General features: G+C 37.9%; 1 protein-coding gene across 1 annotated transcript in view; it reads left to right on the forward strand.

The window, feature by feature from the left end:
* Window positions 1-19,261, forward strand: part of ATF6 (activating transcription factor 6) — a 206,831-nt gene that overhangs the window by 84,674 nt on the left and 102,896 nt on the right. Inside the window, exons 13-14 of the mRNA XM_032422384.1 lie at window positions 5,192-5,259; window positions 9,381-9,492. Of these exons, the coding sequence (XP_032278275.1) occupies window positions 5,192-5,259; window positions 9,381-9,492 (180 nt within the window). The remainder of the gene's footprint in view (window positions 1-5,191; window positions 5,260-9,380; window positions 9,493-19,261) is intronic.

The raw sequence follows: 19,261 nt of genomic DNA on the forward strand, positions 1-19,261 counted from the left end.
CCTTTTTGATGGGGTCTTTGATTTTGGGATCAAGGTAATGCTGGCCTTATAAAACGAGTTTGGAAGTTTTCTTTCCATCTCTATTTTTTGGAACAGTTTCAGAAGAATAGGTATTAGTTCTTTAAATGTTTGGTAGAATTCCCCTGGGAAGCCACCTGGCCCTGGGCTCTTGTTTGTTGGGAGATTTTTGATTACTGCTTCAATTTCTTAGTGGTTATGGGTCTGTTCAGGTTTTCTGTTTCTTCCTGGTTCAGTTTTGGTAGGTTATACATCTCTAGGAATGCATCCATTTCTTCCAGATTATCTAATTTGCTGGCATATAGTTGCTCATAATATGTTCTTGTAATTGTTTGTATTTCTTTGGTGTTGGTTGTGATCTCTCCTCTTTCATTCATGATTTTATTTATTTGAGTCCTTTCTCTTTTCTTTTTGGTAAGTCTGGCCAGGGGTTTATCAATCTTATTAATTCTTTCAAAGAACCAGCTCCTAGTTTTGTTGATCTGTTCTACTGTTCTTTTGGTTTCTATTTCATTGATTTCTGCTCTGATCTTTATTATTTCTTTTCTCCTGCTGGGTTTAGGCTTTATTTGCTGTTCTTTCTCCAGCTCCTTTAGGTATAGGGTTAGGTTGTATATTTGAGACCTTTCTTGTTTCTTGAGAAAGGCTTGAATTGCTATATACTTTCCTCTTAGGACCGCCTTTGCAAGCATCCCAAAGATTTTGAACAGTTGTGTTTTCATTTTCATTTGTTTCCATGAATTTTTTAAATTCTTCTTTAATTTCCTGGTTGACCCATTCATTCCTTAGTAGGATGCTCTGTAGCCTCCATGTATTTGAGGTCTTTCTGTCTTTCCTCTTGTGATTGAGTTCTAGTTTCAAAGCATTGTAGTCCGAAAATATGCAGGGAATGATCCCAATCTTTTGGTACCGGTTGAGACCTGATTTTGACCTAGGATAGATCTATTCTGGAAAATGTTCCATGGGCACTAGAGAAGAATGTGCATTCTGTTCTTTGGGATGGAATGTTCTGAATATATCTGTGAACATATCATATCTTCTTTATCCATTCATCTGTTGATGGACATCTCGGCTCTTTCCATAGTTTGGCTGTTGTGGACATTGCTGCTATAAACATTGAATTTTTAAAGGATGTCTCTAACTGCTGCTGCACAGAGTAGACTTTGAAGGGAACATGAGTGGAAGTAGGGAAACCAGTTAAGAAGCCCTTTTGGTAGGCTAGTGAGAGATCATTGCCGCCCTTACTAGTATGGTAGATGTGAAGGTGGGGGAAAGTATTCGAATTCCAAATATATCTTGAAAGTAGAGCTGTTGGAAATTACTGATAAAAATAGAAGGTATCAATGATAATTTCTGTGCCTTAGCTACTGGAGGAATGGTGATGCTATTTACTGAGACTGAGACTAGGGAAGGAAGAGTTGGAGGCACGAATCAAGAGATTTAAATAGAAGAAAAAAGATTTAAATATCTCAAGTTCAGTATGACTACAACAGTCAGGGAGAGAGTCAAGTGGACAGTTATCCAGCTTTGGTGTTTAGGGGAGAGGTCAAGACTGGAAGTTTAGTCTGGGATGATATCAGCTCGAGAGAAGGTAAAAAGGAAAGAGGTATGGAACTGAGCCCTGGGCCAACTCTAACATTAGAGGATGAAAGAGAAGGAAGAATAAGCACTTGAGAAGGAAGAGGAGTGGTTGGCCCATAGGATAGGAAAAAATGTAGGATAATAGTGTCCCAAAACCCAAAGAAAGTTGTATAAGAAGGGGATGTGATTAACTGTTAACTAAAGCTAAAAGATAATGATTAAGATGAGGACTGAGAAATTTACCATTGGATTTGATTATTAGAACTTGTTAGTGACCTTGATGAATATTTCATTGGAATGGCAATGACAGAGCTTGACTGATGTGGATTTCAGAAAGTACTAATAAATGAAGAAGTAGAGAAAATTATTTTAGGATGATCCCCATTAATAGGAGCAGGGAAATGGAGTGGCTGTAAGAATTAAAGAGGAGGTTTTATTTTTAGATGGGATATATTTCACCAGGTTTGCATGTTTATATGCTAATGGAAACACCTTAGATATTTGATTATTTGGAAACTAATTGGAAGCAGTATGTGATATGTTCACAAGTACACTAAAAGGATATTGAGAAACATGGACTTCTAACCGTTATGGGGCTGTTTTCATCAATAAAATAATGAGGGTTAGTCTAGATGAGCTCAAGCTTTGAGATTCTATGAATATCCAGTGTGGGCCTCTCTGATACGTTTTGTTCGTGTATTATGGCAGTTCCGTTGGTTGTTAGTACCCCTGGAGGCTACAGGCAGTTATTACCAGTGTCACAGTTACCTCAGAAGCCCAAACACAGCTGCTTACTGGCATCGGAATGCAGTGTCTAGTACCACAAAAACTCCCGTCTGCCGAAGACTACACATCGCTGCCACTGGGTGGAGGAAAAATGGACTCTGTCTCTCTTTGCCTTTCCGAACCTGGTGCAATCATATCTTATTGGCAGTACCTAAATTATATCAACCCTGATGGCCAAAAACTTTGGGTAATATAGTTTTCAGGCTTCCGTCCCTTGCCATACAGGGGGAAGAGCAAGAAGGGGGCAGGTAATTGCCAGTGAATAATTCCACAGAGGAGGTATAATGGACTTTATGAAGAATTAGATGAAAATTCTTGGCCTAAATGAGTTTTTTGCCTTATCTTTTGATAAACTTTTTCATGTTATTTTTTTCCTTTCCATTAGGTAAATGAATAGTTTATTTACTATGTAAGGGGTGTTTGGTGTTCTTTAATCTTTAAGGAATTTTAATGCAAAGAAGATAATCTTGTTTTAATGTCACAGCCTTTGGACATGAGGTGATATGTAGTTTAAACTGAAGTATTATCTTTTTCTCTGCCATCTTGGGTGCATATTTTTCTGTAATGAACTTAGGTAATGGTCAGAAATGTGGGGCTCTTAGCTATTACAGAAAAAGGAATGAGAAGGATGAATCTGTATTTGTAAAGGGTAAAAGAAGTTCTTGGTCAGAAGGAGAAGGATCATTCTGCTTATGCTGTTGTCAATACGAAAACATATAAAGAATTCGTGGATTCTCTTTCTTAGCATAGAGCATTGTAACTGCTCTGCTTAGTCTTCTTTCCTCATTTCAACCCTCTTTTTTCCTCACAGCCACTCCTTTCAGATGCTTAAGAGGATCCAATAGTCTAGTTAAAGATATGCAGTAAATTTGATGAATTGCCATTTCTTTGAAATTTCTGTGATCTCTTAGCATTATGTCCTTGATTTTGTTCATCCCATTTCATAATTCTACCCTCTTTCTAGATTGCGAGTCTAGAAAAGGTAAAGGGGAACATTCCTGAAAATACCTTTCAAAATGAAGGCAAAATCAAGACATTTTCAGACGGATAAAAACTGAGATAATTTTCTTCTGGAAGATCTGCTCTCTAAGAAATGCTAAAAATTTTTTAGAGTAAGGGAAATGATAGCAGATACAACTCCAGATTAGCAGGAAGGAAGAGCACCAGAATGGGCAAATATCTGGTAAAAATAAATGGTCTTTTTATAAAAAGTATCTTTATTTTATAAGTGTATGTGTATATAAATGTCTTTAAAAGATTATTTATTTTTTATTTTTTTTTTTTTTTAAGATTTTATTTATTTGCAAGAGAGAGAATGAGAGACAGAGCGTGAGAGGGAGGAGGGTCAGAGGGAGAAGCAGACTCCCTGCTGAGCAGGGAGCCTGATGTGGGACTCGATCCCGGGACTCCAGGATCATGACCTGAGCTGAAGGCAGTCACTTAACCAACTGAGCCACCCAGGCGCCCTTAAAAGATTATTTTTTTAATCAAAACGTGTTAACAGTTTGTTATGGGTTTATAGCTTTATGTAGAAGTAAAATATAAGACATAAGAACACAAGAGGTAAATGGAATTATAAAGTTATATTGTTCAAATAATATTTAAAGGTAGGCTGTGGTAACTTACAGATAATCTCTATAACAAACACTAAAAACTAGCACAAAGAAGTAAAGCTAAAAAAGCAATACAGGAAATAAAAGTGGAATACTGAAAAATAAGTATTTTAACCAAAAGAAAGCAGGAAAAGAATAAAGAAGAAATAGGATAAATAGAAAATATATACCAAGATAGTGGATTTAAACCCAGCTGTACTAGTAATTACATTTAATGGGCTAAATACATCAGGTAAAAGGGAGAGATTGTCAAACCAGATTTTTTTTTTTAAGATTTTATTTATTTATTCATTTGACCCAGAGAGCACAAGCAGGGGGAGCAGCAGAGGGAGAGGGAGAAGCAGACTCCCCACTGAGCAGGGAGCCCGATGCGGGACTCGATCCCAGGACCCTGAGATCAGGACCTGAGCCAAAGGCAGTCGCTTAACTGACTGAGCCACCCAGGCGTTCCTCAAACTAGATTTTTTAAAAGGGAAGACCCAACTATATGCTGTTTACAGGAAGTAACATTTGATTGATTGATTGATTTGAGAGAGAGAGAGTGTGCACACAAGCAGGGGGAGGGGCAGAGGGAGAGAATCTCAGGCAGACTCCCTGCCAAGTGTGGAGCCCCAACACTGGGCTCCATCTCCCAACCCTGAGATCATGACCTGAGCCAAAATCAGGAGTCAGACACTCAACCGACTGAGCCACCCAGGCACCCCCATTGGTGAGATCTCTTTAATGACGGCTTAGTTCATAGGTATATTTTGGCATGAAGATCTTTGTGTTTAATTCAGTAAACAATAGGATCTAGTTTCATTATGGACCTTTCACCCTTTAGGAACTTTTCATCGGGAAAATAATTATTTTAGACAAATACAAGTTGTTATATGTTCAATAATATTTGTATGACTTGGTCATAAAACTTGTGGTAATTGGACTAAGCTTTTGGGCTGTATTTTTAAACTTTATGAGAAATGCCTTGATGTTTTAATCTCCTTGAGACACATCTCTCAGCCCAGAGTGTAACTAGAGTTCTAATCTCTATGTTGGTGTTTAGTTATGTGAACCTAAAATGTCAGAATATTCATGAAAAAAAAGTATATGAATATTTTAATGAGAGTTTAGTAAATGTAAATGTAGAGTGAGTCAGTATAGAAAGATCTTCATATAATTTTATTATATGGCATTAAATTTTTTTTTTCTTCCAGGGTGCTCTGGAACAAGGTTCCAATTCTCAGCTCATGGCTGTCCAATACACAGAAACCACTAGTATCAGGTAAGAAAGTGTGGAAGTTCTTGGCCACAGAATTTTAAATACCTAGTATTTTAGTAAAGTTGAAAAGCATATTTCCCTTTTACCTTAAACTTGTTCTCATCGGAGACTTTACTGTTAGTTCACATAACATACTCCTTCTGAGCAGTCAGAGTAAATCCAGATAATCTCAAAACGTTAACTCTCAAATTCCTTAAATACAGATTTAGTTAGAATGCTGTTCAGTCATAATTTTGCTGTACAATTTAAATACACATAACCCTTGTCCTCGATTTGCATCTATTTCATGAGCCAAGGGGAAGAGAATGTTATTTGAATGTCTCCTCTGTGCCAGGTGTCCTGCTGAGTGCTTTACATGCATTTTATTCTTTAAATCTGTATAATAACTTAAAGTGTAGGTATCACAGTCCCTATTTTATATAGAGAAAAACTGGGCAAGTCACTTATTTTTTCTAAGCCAGAGTCATAGAACCAGTAAGTGGCAGAATCACCATTCAGATCTATTTGACTTAAAATGCATTTTTCGCCACACTGATGCTACTTAAGATTTTGAAGGATTCTGGAAGGAGTGCTGTGCCTAAGGTTGAAATGTATGGACCAGACATACCTAACTAAAAGGAACGGTATCATGGGAGGCGATGTAGTGTCATGGTTTAAGATGCTAGCTTTTGAGTTGGCAGAGTACAGATCATTCCTGCCACTTACTTGCTCTGTGGATTCAAGCAGGTCACTTAAAGTTTCCCCATCTACAAAACTTTGGCCACACAGCATTGATGATTAAATTGCATACTTTATTTAAAGCACTTTACATGGTACTTGGCATGTTCAAAAGCCAGTAATGACGATGATGTGATATACTGATGACAGTATCACTGAAGTGGAAGTAAAGAGGGGCACCTGGGTGGCTCAGTCCATTAAGCGTCTGCCTTCAGCTCAGGTCATGATCCCAGGCTCCTGGGATTGAGCCCCGCATCGGGCTCCCTGCTCAGAGGGGAGTCTGCTTTTCCCTCTCCCTCTGCCCGCCCCCCCCCCATACTCGTGCTCTGTCTCTCGCTTTCTTTCTCTCAAATAAATAAATAAAATCTTAAAAAAAAAATAAAGTGGAAGTAAAGAGTCTCAGATTCTGTACCTCTACCATAGACTTAAAGAGTTCACAATTTATTTAATAATAATTTCACATTTACTGAGCACCAGCTGTGTGTGAGACAGTGTACCAGGCCCCGAGAATACAGACCTAGGATAAGTTGAAAGCTGTTCATTATCCTATTACTGAGAATTACTATTAAATGGCAGTGAGCAGCATGTCAGCAATCATGAATGTTTAAAATCCTGAAATACTATATTATCTTGTAGAAATAGATAATTCAAATATATATAGTAACTAATAATTCTCTAGTGATCAGAATATTTCATTCATTTACTATATGCATATTTAAAATATTTTCCTTTTTTAAATGGAATTTTTTTTTTTGAGAGAGAGTATGTGTGATTGGGGGGGTGGGGAGAGGGAGAAAGAGAATTTCAAGCAGGCTCCATGCTCAGCATGGAGCCCAACGTGGGGCTTGATCTCACAACCCTGAGATCATGACTTAAGCTGAAATCAAGAGTGGTACGCTTAACCGACTGAGCCACCCAGGTGCCCTGCCTCCCACTTTCTAAAGTAAGCTCCGCGTCCAGCGTGGAGCCCAGTGTGGGGCTTGAACTCACGACCCTGAGATCAAGACCTGAGCTGAGATCAAGAGCCGGACACTTAACCAACAAAGCCACCCAGGCACCCAAATATTCATTTTTTGATGCATCATTATGATGGCATATTATTTCTTTACTAGTTATAAATGTTTTTAATCTGCATCTTCCTCTCAAGTTTGTTGTGAACCTAAAATTGCTTTTAAAAAGTCTTTAAAAAAATATTTAAAATGAATTACTCATGTATTCTGTAACTGTGAATCTGCCTTCTCACTAAAATGTACCTCTGCCCCAAAATCAATACTCAAGATGTTTTCATAGTCATTCATGAGTGTGCATAGATGGTCCCGGGTGAGGCTTAATTAAGAAGGCAACACTCTGCCTCCCTGTTTCAGCTCTCATACTGTAAACAAGTTTCTTTTTGAGGTCTATTAAGTGCCATATTTTTCACATTTTTCTGCTTTTTGTTGGTGATTTCACTGTTTAAAATGGCCCTGTAGCGTAGTACTAAAGGACTACCTATTGTTCAAGAAGGCTGTGTTGTGCTATATGGGGAAAATCTACATATTAGATAAGCTTCATTCAGGCATTAAGTTATAGTGCAGTTGACTGTGGGTTCAATGGTAATGAGTAAACTGTATATGTCAAAGGAGGTATCTTTATTTTTTTTTTTTTTTAAAGATTTTATTTATTTATCTGAGAGAGAGAATGGGAGACAGAGAGCATGAGAGGGGAAGGGTCAGAGGGAGAAGCAGACCCCCCGCTGAGCAGGGAGCCTGATGTGGGACTCGATCCCGGGACTCCAGAATCATGACCTGAGCCGAAGGCAGTTGCTTAACCAACTGAGCCACCCAGGCGCCCAAAGGAGGTATCTTTAAACAGAAACATAAAACAAAGTTATATATTGATCAGTTGACAAAAATGTTGTAACTAGGGGCTTGTAGGAACCTAACCCTATATTTCCCTTAGAATGTTTCAGTATTTACTAATTCAGTGTTCACACTGACTTTATAGAACATAACTACCATGAATAATAAGAATTGATTGTGTATTCAGGGGTGCCTGTGGCTCAGTCAGTTAAATATCCAACTCTTGACCTCGGCTCAGGCCTTGATCTCAGGGTCATGAGTTCAAGCCCCACGTTGGCCTCCACCCTGGGCATGGAGCCTACTTAAAAAAAAAAAAAAGAATTGATTGTATATTCAAAATAATATGGTTAGAAATGGCCTCACAGTGAGCAAGTGGAATTATTTCAAAGAAAATTCTTATGACTCATTTATAATTTTCCTTTTAGATCAGTCTTTTTTTCCTCTTAAAGTTTGATTGAAAACATAGAAGAACATATAAGAAAGAAAACATAGGTTGTCTTTTTGGAGAAAAATGAAACATTATTTCTTTAACTCTCCTTTAACTTTTAGGTATTAGCTTATTGTGCTAAATAGTAAAAGACTGAAAATATTAAAAACTATATTAATATCATTTGAGTATATCTTTTGGGTACACGATGTGGTTGAGGTCCTATAATTTTAGTTAAAATTTTATGAAGGCGCTGACATGGTACTTTTTTATGTATTTTTTTAAATTTAAGATTTATTTATTTGAGAGAGCGAGAGAGAGAGCACAAACAGGGGGAAGGGGTAAAGGGAGAGGGAGAAGCAGACTCCCCGCTGAGCAGGGAGCCCAACATGGGGCTCGATCCCAGGACTCCGGGATCATGACCTGAGCCGAAGGCAGATGCTTAACCACCTGAGCCACCCAGGCACCCTGACATGGTACTTTTAATATCTATGGCCAACACTTGTTGAGTGACTCCTAGGAAATAGGAGACCCATGCTTGGTACTTCACATATATAACATCTCTGACCCCAGTAACAATCCTGCAGGTTTATATGGTTATCCTCATTTTATGGATGAGGCAGTTGAGGTTGCTCAGAGGTTGAGTTGCCCAAGAATACCCACTTGAGGAGTGGAGGAGAAATTCAAAGCCAGGTCTGTTTATTTTCAAATCCTAAATTCTTCCCACCTTTCACACAGCGTTATAGGCAAGCATGCCTCACAGATTTGATGGAGTAGTAAAAAAGAAGTTTCCCTCAGACTTAATTTCTGTCACCAGAAAATTTAAAATCATGCCAACCAATGCAGCAATCTGTTTTTTGATACTTTTATTTTTACATGCTTTGCAGTGCACTTGAGTGGTACATTTTAGAGCTTTCCATTCAGAAAAGAGAGTTTTAGCTATTTAGTGAATTGGATCTTACAATTATCCTGACCTTGAGCTTTTCAAAATGTTGTTATTATAAAAATTATTGCCAAATGCTGCTAATATTTTGTGGGAGAGAAATTCTTATAATTCAGACATAGCCTTAGAATGGGGAGTATTTTTGAGAGGATATGAAATTTGCTAGTTTAAGAACACTGCCCTTTTCTTCCTTCAGCAGGAACTCGGGGAGTGAGCTGCAAGTGTATTACGCATCACCCAGAAGTTATCAAGACTTCTTTGAGGCCATCCGTAGAAGGGGAGACACGTTCTATGTTGTGTCATTTCGAAGGGTAAGTTCACTTTGAAAGAATAAAGAAAGTATTTTTGAGTACCTGCTGTGTACAGGGCACTGGGCTGACTACTGTGGGAGGGAAGGAGATGTGAGGTAGGAGGCCGTGTAGATACGTTATGTGAGTGGAACCTGGAATACATGCTTGTTTCTGAGCTGTTGAGCATTGTGAAGACGAACATAGAATTGGTGTCAGGCAATGAGTTTATATTGAGAAAATAGAAACAGCTTACTGATTTTGATTCTTTGTCATTCCTATATCTATACTGTTTGTTTTTAACAAAAGAAGTAAAAACATGAAAATTTTTTAGGCTTTGTGGTGTTAGTCCCGTCTGGTTATTGAGAAATAGACTTCCCAGATGTGGGATTAAGGTGAATCATGGACTGATTAATATGTTAATGTGAAATGTTTGGATTTATGTTCCTAAGACTTCCTATTCTTCTTTTCTCTCTCCTTCATCAGACATTTACTCCAGTTGGTGAAGCATGTGTTAGTTTATGCAAAAGGAAATGTTTGTATGAGTACTTTTGAACGTTACAAATGCTAGATTAAATGGAAACAAGATGCAGAGCTATTTGCATTCCATCTACTTTTCCTATAAAATGAAAATATATTTTTCATAGAGTTGCCATGTGAATGTCTCTGTTAGAGCGCTGTGTATTAAACCAGGAACACATGAATGAGTTAGAATTCCTCGGAGGTTTGTATCCTAGGCTTTTCTTTTTTTTTTTTTTTTTTTAAGAATGTAGAGGGGGCCCTGTTAGAAATAAGCACATGCTAATTGTAAACAATTCATTCTCTGATTATTGTCACCATTCACTATCTGAAATTCTCAGTTAACTCAGTTCTTTTCCTAACATATATATACATCTAGTAGCTCAGAATATTAGGATCAGGGAACTTTGACAGTTGAAGATTAGAGAAATCAAACATGTCATATATTTTTAGCTGTTAACCAAATACACTTGGAGATTTGGAATACTTTTGCAGTGCCATCTCATGATTTCTGCCTTTTCACAAGATTCCTCGTGCTCAGCTTATTCTCTCAGACATAATTGGTATATTTCCATACTGAGCCAGCCTTGAAGTTCATTTCCAGCAGCAAGGGGGCAGCTGAGAACAGGGTTTCAGCAAGGCTCCAGCTGTATTGGCTGCTGAGAACTAAGTGTTTGCCTTGTGTCGATGGTCATGTTAAAAGTGGAAAGAAAAAACCAGTGTATGTTTATGGAAGCTACCAGAGAAAAGTGTTTTTAACACTCAAATAGCTGAATACTTTTTCTCAGGTTCCAGATAATTTCTCTATTATTTTCCCAAAACAGTATATATAGTACATACTAGAAGTATCAGTGGTCATGCCATGGGTTGAAGCTCTAGTTAGTAATGTTTTTCTAGGGAAGAGAACAATAATCCTAGCTTTAAAGGGATTATATATACAAAGGAAGATGAATGGTATTTTTATTTTAAATATATACATTATATTTCTTGTGTTTGTAAAAAGCTCTTTCTCTTCAGTTTACTGTAAAAAGTGCTGTTGGAAAATTACTGATTTCTCCCCACTGCCCCAACTTTTTGATGTTCTAGAAGAAACAGTCTTATGTTGTGGAAAACTGTTAGGACTATCTGGCACATTCTGTTTGGATTTTTTATTTCCTAATTACTGATTTATCACATCTTGGTGTTTTATATCAAGGAAAAGTGAGGATGAACCTGAACTTCATTAGGTAACAATAGTTAGAGACAACATCCTGTTTCATTTTTTCTTGTTTTAACAGCAGGGCTAAGGAAGTTAATTTTATCATGATGACTGTAAACTGTGTCATGGGACAGGAATTTGGTTCTTAAATGCTGGATTGTTTTTTTTGTTCTTGGTAAAATGAAAATGAAAGAAGTAATGACCTCATGCTTGGTTTTCACTTCCATTTTTCAATATAAAATATTCTTCTTCTAACATTTTCATTAAAAAGATGAGGGGCATCATTTCTTGTGCAGAAGGATACAGGCTTTTTCTCCCACTTTGGTTCTTAATTTCATTGACAGAAATTACTATAATTGATACCATATGATTGCATTGGAATTTAAGAAGTACAGAGGTTCTAAAGCCCCTAAGGTTCGTCTTAGTATAAACCAGACATAACAGAGCCAGTAAGCAAGCTGTATTGCTTTATTTTATAAGTGGATATGTATTTAATAAAATATTTTAATATCTAAAAAAGTAGAAGTAGCCATTGACTGTTTAGTATACCATTATTTAATAAACTTTCTCTGTCCCAGACTTCTACCTCCTCACACCCCACGTTCCCGCACTCTTTAATCACATTACAGTTGAGCTGCTGAAATAATTTTCTCCAAGACTCACTCTTGGATAACTACCGACTTCCTGTTACAGGCCAGCAGGAAAGAATGCTTACGATCCCAGTAATCCTGTCGGAGGGTCAAACCTTTTCCTGTTCTTTTGACTTTGCTTTAAGTTTTTGCCTCCAACACTGCAACTCCCTCTACTCCCTTTATTTAGTTCCAGGTGTTCATAACTTATTTTCTTAGAGGTATTTTGTCTTTTTCTCCTTTCTTTGACTTGTTTTACTATGATTTGGAGCCTGGGTGGTGGAAAATAACGTTTTCTCAAACTTCTAAGTCACTTTGAATGTGGTATAACTGATACATTAATAAGAAAAAATCCAATTAAGTTTAATGTTTTTTTTTTTCTCAGTGCTTTCATATGATAGTCTGTTTAGGGAGGGAGGGGGTAAATTAAAGAATATAATAAAATGAATTCAAAAGCATGGGACAGAAACAAATACTCAAGAAGGCTTTTGGAAGGTAGGACAAGAAAGTGCTTCCAAAGAGGGGAGGAAAGATAACATTGAGGAAAAAAGGCAGGAAAATGATATTTACCTTGTCTGTAATTCCACTAAACATTGAAATATTATTCTAGATGCCACTCTCTTGTCTTCTAATAACTAGAGAAAGGAATTTTTATCTTTCTGGGGGCAGTTTCCCATTAAGAACAGGCTCTCTTTGATTCACGTGGCTGTGAATGTCAGTTCACCATATCTTCATTCTTGTTTGAGATGTCCTTTTCCATTGAGATGGAAGCCTAGTTTTTGGAACATGATGTATTTCTTCTATATTTTCTGTTTTCAGTACGTGTCCCTCAACTCAAAGTCAGACACTTAACATTGTCTTTTCATCTGTTTCAGATACATACATAATGTAACACACATAAGGAAAACCTGAGCTCTGGCTATATGCCTGCCCAAGAGATGTTTCTCTCCCCCTCTTCCTGAGTACTTTATGCATTCAAGATATAATACCATGCTCTTTTTGAGTATTTTATGTATTCTTCGATAATAGTACCATATTTGGGTATTTTACCCCTTGGTCTCTTATAAAAAACTTATTAGCAGTATCATATATGTGGCATGGATTCTTAGGGTAACCTTAAATAATAGGGTCTTATTGTAAGATACATGGGAATTGAAGAAGCATAGGAAACTGGCTCAGCAGCCAAGTAGTCCCTCTGTGCTTGTCCTTCCTAGACTGGAATGTATGCTAGGCCTCACAGAGATTGCAGTAGTGGCTCGCTGTCATTCCCGATCCCACGGCAGCTCCAGTGATTCTATGTTAGTCTTTTTCACACATCGCTCATTCAGACTTCCCAAATAGAGGATCTGATTGTGTGTATGTGTGTGTGTGTGTGCGCACGTGCGTATGTATGTATGTGTATATATATCATCTCTTACGTAGAATCTTACATAGCTAGCCTGGCTCATGATTCATGGTCCATTCATTTGTGACCAGGGAAATAGAGTTGATTTCAAATGTATTCTCTTGCTTTGTAAGCCAGCAACTTTATGCAGAAGGAACAGCCTGGGGCCACTCTTCTGAAAAAATGATTGTGATGGGCCTTTAGAGCTTCATAAACTGTTTATTACACTCTACAACCTGGCTTTAAAAAAAAAAAAAAATTCTTATATTGGTCCCTAATTGTTTGATCTAAAAGGCTTATCTCCTTGTCTATATCCTAACCCTCTTAAAGGCAGGAAGTGTCATAGCTTTTTTATTACCACCCCTGACACTCAGCACAATGCCAGCCACTCGGTGTTTATTAAACAGAACAATTTTAGGTAATGGTTCACTAAGAGAAATCACAGTGATGGAAGTTTGTTGCTTTTCAAAATCATTTAAAGGGTATTTTTGCATCTGCTTTGCCTAAAGAACTGTGAATCTACTTTACCAATCCAAGGAATAGCATAAGCAGTGTGAATTTTAACAGAAAATTTAGAGATGACCTTTCTCCACTTATGGTTGCACTAGCCAGAGATGCATCAGCTTTGTTCTAGTCTCTGAATCTAAGCTTTAGAGCTGAAGAAATCATCTGGCTGAAAGTTTGACTATGAAATGTTTAACAGTCACTAGGTAGAACTTTGCGGTGCTTACATCCTCATTTTTTAATGTTTGGCAGAAACATTTTGGAGGAGAATATTGTTAGACATCATTGCTTTCTTTTTTTGGAGAAGAGATGGTGTCTAGTACCTGTAGATCCCAGCATCAAGAGCCAGAAACCTGAAACCTTGGACAAAGTACAGAAAAGGCTCTAATTACTGCAGGAAGGTTGACTTGTGATGTTTTTGGTTCAAAATGTTTGCCAAAGATTGATTCCCATGGAGGGCCATAAAAAAGAATTTCACAGAATAACTATGATATTTTCTAAATGTAATGCCTGGATTAACACCTAATATATGTTTAGAAGAATGGCATGGGATTTTTTTGATGCATATTATTTATTTCTTGGGATTACTGCTTAGTGTATATATACAAAATCGTCAGAGGCAAGAGGAATTTCCTTAGTAATCCACGGATAGTAGTCACTTTATAAAGTCTACTTCAAAAGGATACAGCTCCTTTTGTTGTGGGACCTCACAACTGAAGCATACACATCAATCTTGGAGTTTGGCCATTTTCTTATCTCCACTTTCATTGTCTTTTAGCCAAATTCTTTCTCTAGATGGAAAAAAAAAATGTGAATAAATGAGTTTGGAAAGATACTTGCATTAAAAAAAGTCTTATCTCAGAAAAGAGACTTTAAAAAAAAAACTTTTAGCAGGCCTTTTTTTTTCCTCTTTTAAAGATTTTATTTATTTATTTGACAGAGATAGAGAGAGAGCACAAGTAGGCAGAGTGGCAGGCAGAGGCAGAGGGAGAAGGAGAAGCAGGCTCTCCACCGAGCAGGGAGCCCGATGTGGGGCTCGATCCCAGGACCCTGGGATCATGACCTGAGCCGAAGGCAGCCGCTTAACCGACTGAGCCACCCAAGTGCCCCTTAGCAGGCCTTTTTCTAATGTTTTTAACTTACTTTGAAATATATCTCACTCAGGCTTGAAACACATTATAAAAAATAGAGCAGATTGTCTGAGTATCCACTTAATGATTAAATCAGTAACGCTCTCTTTCTCCATTTTCTCTTTCATTTCATTTATACACAAATGCTGACTCCTTCAGTGTATACGACCATTAACGGTTTACAAATCTCTTTCCCGTGCATAGTCTTGTTAGTTCCATACATATAATTAAGTACTCCTAGTACTGTTTTTTTTTTTTTTAAAGATCTTATTTATTTATTAGAGAGAGAGAGCAGGGGTGAGGGAGAAGGAGAAGCAGACTCCCCGCTGAGCAGGGAGCCCCAGTGCAGGGCTCGGTCCCAGGACCCCAGGATCATGACCTGAGCTGAAGGCAGACGCTTAACTGACTGAGCCACCCAGGTATCCCTCCTAGTCTTGTTTTACAGGTGAAAAAAATTGAAGCAAAGAAAGGTTAAGTGGCTTATCCAAGGACAAAAGAAGTGTAAGCAGTAGAGCTAGGGCAATAATTGAGGTGTTCTAATTTAATACAGTGATTCTTTTCTTTATGTTCTAGTGCTATATTTTAGATATATTGCAGAATATGTAAATAGCATAATTATTACTCTATTCCTCTAAAGCCAGTCATGTTTCTTTGCCAAATCTGCTGAGCAGTTTTGCTGGAGTTACTGAATAACAATTCACATTTTTTGTTTATTACCTGATTATAGATGAAGTACTTTATTAGGTTACACTTTCATGATACTAGAGAAGAACCTGGGGCTCCTGGGTGGCTCAGTCATTAAGCGTCTGCCTTCGGCTCAGGTCATGATCCCAGGGTCCTGGGATCGAGCCCCACATCGGGCTCCCTGCTCGGCAGGAAACTTGCTTCTCCAACTCTCCCACTCCCCCTGCTTGTGTTCCCTCTCTCGCTGTGTCTCTCTCTGTCAAATAAATAAATAAAATCTTAAAAAAAAAAATACTAGAGAAGAACCTGATGGTCTGCAAGATTTCAATCAAGGAATAGAATATAAATAGGCTTTGAAAGTTTTGGTTTCTTTTTAAAACAATCTGGGGGGGGGGAATCTTTGTGTGTATTAGCCAAAATAGACACCCTTATAATGATTGGTACCCTAGAATGTCTCATAGAGAAGAGTGGTTTTTGTGCATGTATAAGTGCATTTTGTTATGGATTCTGTATCTGGCTTGCCAGATCCTCGAGATCAGAAACTTTTGATCTCAAGCTCCTTGTTAAATATGAGTTACTGTTGTGTGGTTTTAGGGGATTTAGTCATTTGTTCCTTGGCTCTATAGCAGATTGCTAGCTAACATAAACATTTCTATTATTTAGACTTTTCCATGCAAACTCTAAAGCAATTTGTTTTACGTTTGAAAAATGATTATTCAGTAGTCTCTGTAACTAGACTTGCATATAGAATAGCCCTGGACACAGAGAACTTCTAATTCACAAAAAATTTAAAGTCTTCAGAATTCTCAGGATGGTGGACAGATCCATCTGAGTCAGGATGATTTTCCAGCTGTTCACTATTTGTGTGCTCTGTTTAGCAGTCTTTATTTTATAATGTGTTTTTCATGTGCACTCTTTAATCTCCCTTTTCAGGTTGCATGCTTTTTCTGGGCAGGGATAAAGTCTCTTTATTCTGCTTTGTCTTTCTACAAGGTCTGCTGCAACCCAGTCTACTGTGCCGAGCAAGTCCTAAGTAAATGTTGGCTGCTCAATCCACTGCTGATGTGTGCCCTTTAACCTTATTTTTTATATCCTACTGTTCAAAAAATTACTAGAGGTGGAGTTTACAGAAACAAAGGAAGAAATTTTTCTCAATGAATGTTTAAAATTACTTTTGTAATTCAAATAACAATGAAAATTTTGAAAACACACAGTCTACTTTGATGTGGTTGGAGTCTTAACTATAGAATAAAGTCATTTCTGAAAGACCAAAGTTACCCTGAAGAAAGGTGGGATTTAGGAATTGATAGCTTACAGTTTTGATAGTTGCCTTCTCATCAAATTTCAGATTTTCTAATGAGGGAAAAAAATATTTCCTGAAGGCACAACCTCATTCTAAGAATATTTTTTTACATCATGAATATATGAGGGGAAAAAGTTTTTTTTTTAATTTTATTTATTTGACAGAGAGAGACACAGCGAGAGAGGGAACACAAGCAGGGGGAGTGGGAGAGGGAGAAGCAGGCTTCCCGCTGAGCAGGGAGCCCGACGCGGGGCTCGACCCCAGGACCCTGGGATCATGACCTGAGGGGGAAAATTGTTTTTTAACAATTTGTTGATGCGGACTTTAGAGACCTGCATTCCTGCCCTGATTCTGCCACTCACTGTTTGCTGTGTGACTTTGGACAAATCATTTATCTCTTCTGTCTTTTCTTTCCTTATCTGTAGAGTGATGGAGTAGCTTTTCACTTTCCTTCCAGCTCTAGAAATCTATGGTATTCTTCTGTGTGTGTGTGTGTGTGTGTGTGTGTGTGTGAGAGAGAGAGAGAGAGAGAGAGAGAGAGAGAGAGAGTGCGAGCGAGCACTGTCCTGTTAGAAATCTGTGGTATTGTGTTTGTTTTTGAAGTTACTAAAATAATTCAGTCTAGTGAAGTTAGTACAGTTAGAGGGTTTTGGAAAACAACTATCACAAAAAGTCAAGTTACAAGGTGGGCCCATAAATTAATGAGTTTGATTTTTTAATAGCTGGTGTTCTTGTAATTTATTTAATAATCACTCTCATAGTGCTTATAATATGCCAGTCTTTAATCCTCATAATATCCCCATGAGGTAAGTACAATTATTATCCTCATGTTGCAGGTGGGGAACTTGAGGCACAGCAAGGTTTTTAATTGTCCAATATGACATAGTTCGTAAGTGAAAGAGTCAGAATTTAACCAAGAAAGTCTGGCTCCAGAGTCTGTGTTTATGATCATTTCCCTATATTGCCTTTCTAGAACTTTTGTATCCAAATGCCTTCTCTTTCAAAGTATTCAATTTGGAATTTAATTCCATGGATCTCTGTGTTCAGAACATATACTGAGTTGCTTCAGGTTAATTTTCCAAAGAGAACAAGATCAAAGACAAAGCCCTGTGGAAACCCAGCCACATGCTGCATAAAGTAATAGTGGAGGAGGAACAGCAGCTGTAGCAGGAGCAGAGGAGATGATTAGAAAGAGAGAAGGAGAACTGGAGGAGTGTACTACAGATGAAGTGAAAATAATTGACTTGTTTATTTTCTTTTAAAACATGGAGGTTGAGGAAGAGAGTTCAAAAAGGAGGTGGTCAGCAGTACTGGACATTACCGAGCTCACTGAGAATGAGAAATGAGGAAAACTCATTGGTTCTGTATAAACATGGAAGCCATTGGCGATTTGAGATTACAGTTGTGGTGGAACGGATTCAGAACAGAATCCAGACTAGAGCCAGTTAGGAGACAGTGTGAAGGAAATTCAGTGGTGGGTTTGGTAAACTTGGCATTGAAGGGAAGGGGGTTTGGCTTGGATATAGTTAAAGAGAGGTAAGGCGAGCACATGCGCACGTGTGTGTGTGTGTATGTGTGTGTGTGTGTGTGTGTGTCCGTGCTTTCAGGATAGGAGAGCTGTAGAGGTAAAATATAAGGCAACTGCAGACCATTGTGGTTAATTTATATATATTGAATGTAAGAAGGGAGCGTATATTTTATTCTTGACAGCTGTTTTGAAAGAAAAGAAGCTAGTCACTGTTCCTCATTTGTATTAATGTTCTTCTGTTTAAAGCAGAGCATGGAGAAAGTTGAACAATTCTTGTTTGTTTATTTGCAGTGGGACTACAAAAAAATAAAAGTATGGAATTAAAACCAGATTTTTAAAAAATAAGGTCATATTTAAAGTATTCCTTGAGACATCAGTTCTTCTAAAACTTTTTTTTTTTTAAAGATTTTATTTATTCATTTGAGACACAGAGATACAGAGAGAGGGAGCATGACTAGGGGGAGAGAGAGAGGCAGGAGCAGACTCCCCACTGAGCCAGGAGCCCGATGCGGGACTCGATCCCAGGACCCCAGGATCATGACCTGAGCCGAAGGCAGACGCTTAACCTTCTGAGCCACCCAGGTGCCCCAAGTCTTCTAAATCTTAAAGAGGTGTGTTTTAATAATGGTGAAGAGTTGGGGCACCTGGGTGGCTTGGTTGGTTAAGCGTCTGCCTTTGGCTCAGGTCATGATCCCTGGGTCCTGGGATCGAGTCCCCACATCAGGCTCCCTGCCCAGTGGGGAGTCTCCTCTCCGCCCTTCTGCTCCTCTTCCTGCTCGTGCGCTCTCTCTCAAATAAATAAAATCTTTAAAAAAAATTATAGCGAAGAGTTTTAAAAAAATAAAAGTTGATAGAACTATTTCTAATTTAATTTATACATGGATGGTCTTGGATATTTTGCCTCATATAAAGTC

Source organism: Phoca vitulina, unplaced genomic scaffold (genome assembly GCF_004348235.1).
Source record: "Phoca vitulina isolate PV1807 unplaced genomic scaffold, GSC_HSeal_1.0 scaffold26, whole genome shotgun sequence".
Classification (NCBI taxonomy): Eukaryota; Metazoa; Chordata; class Mammalia; order Carnivora; family Phocidae; genus Phoca; species Phoca vitulina.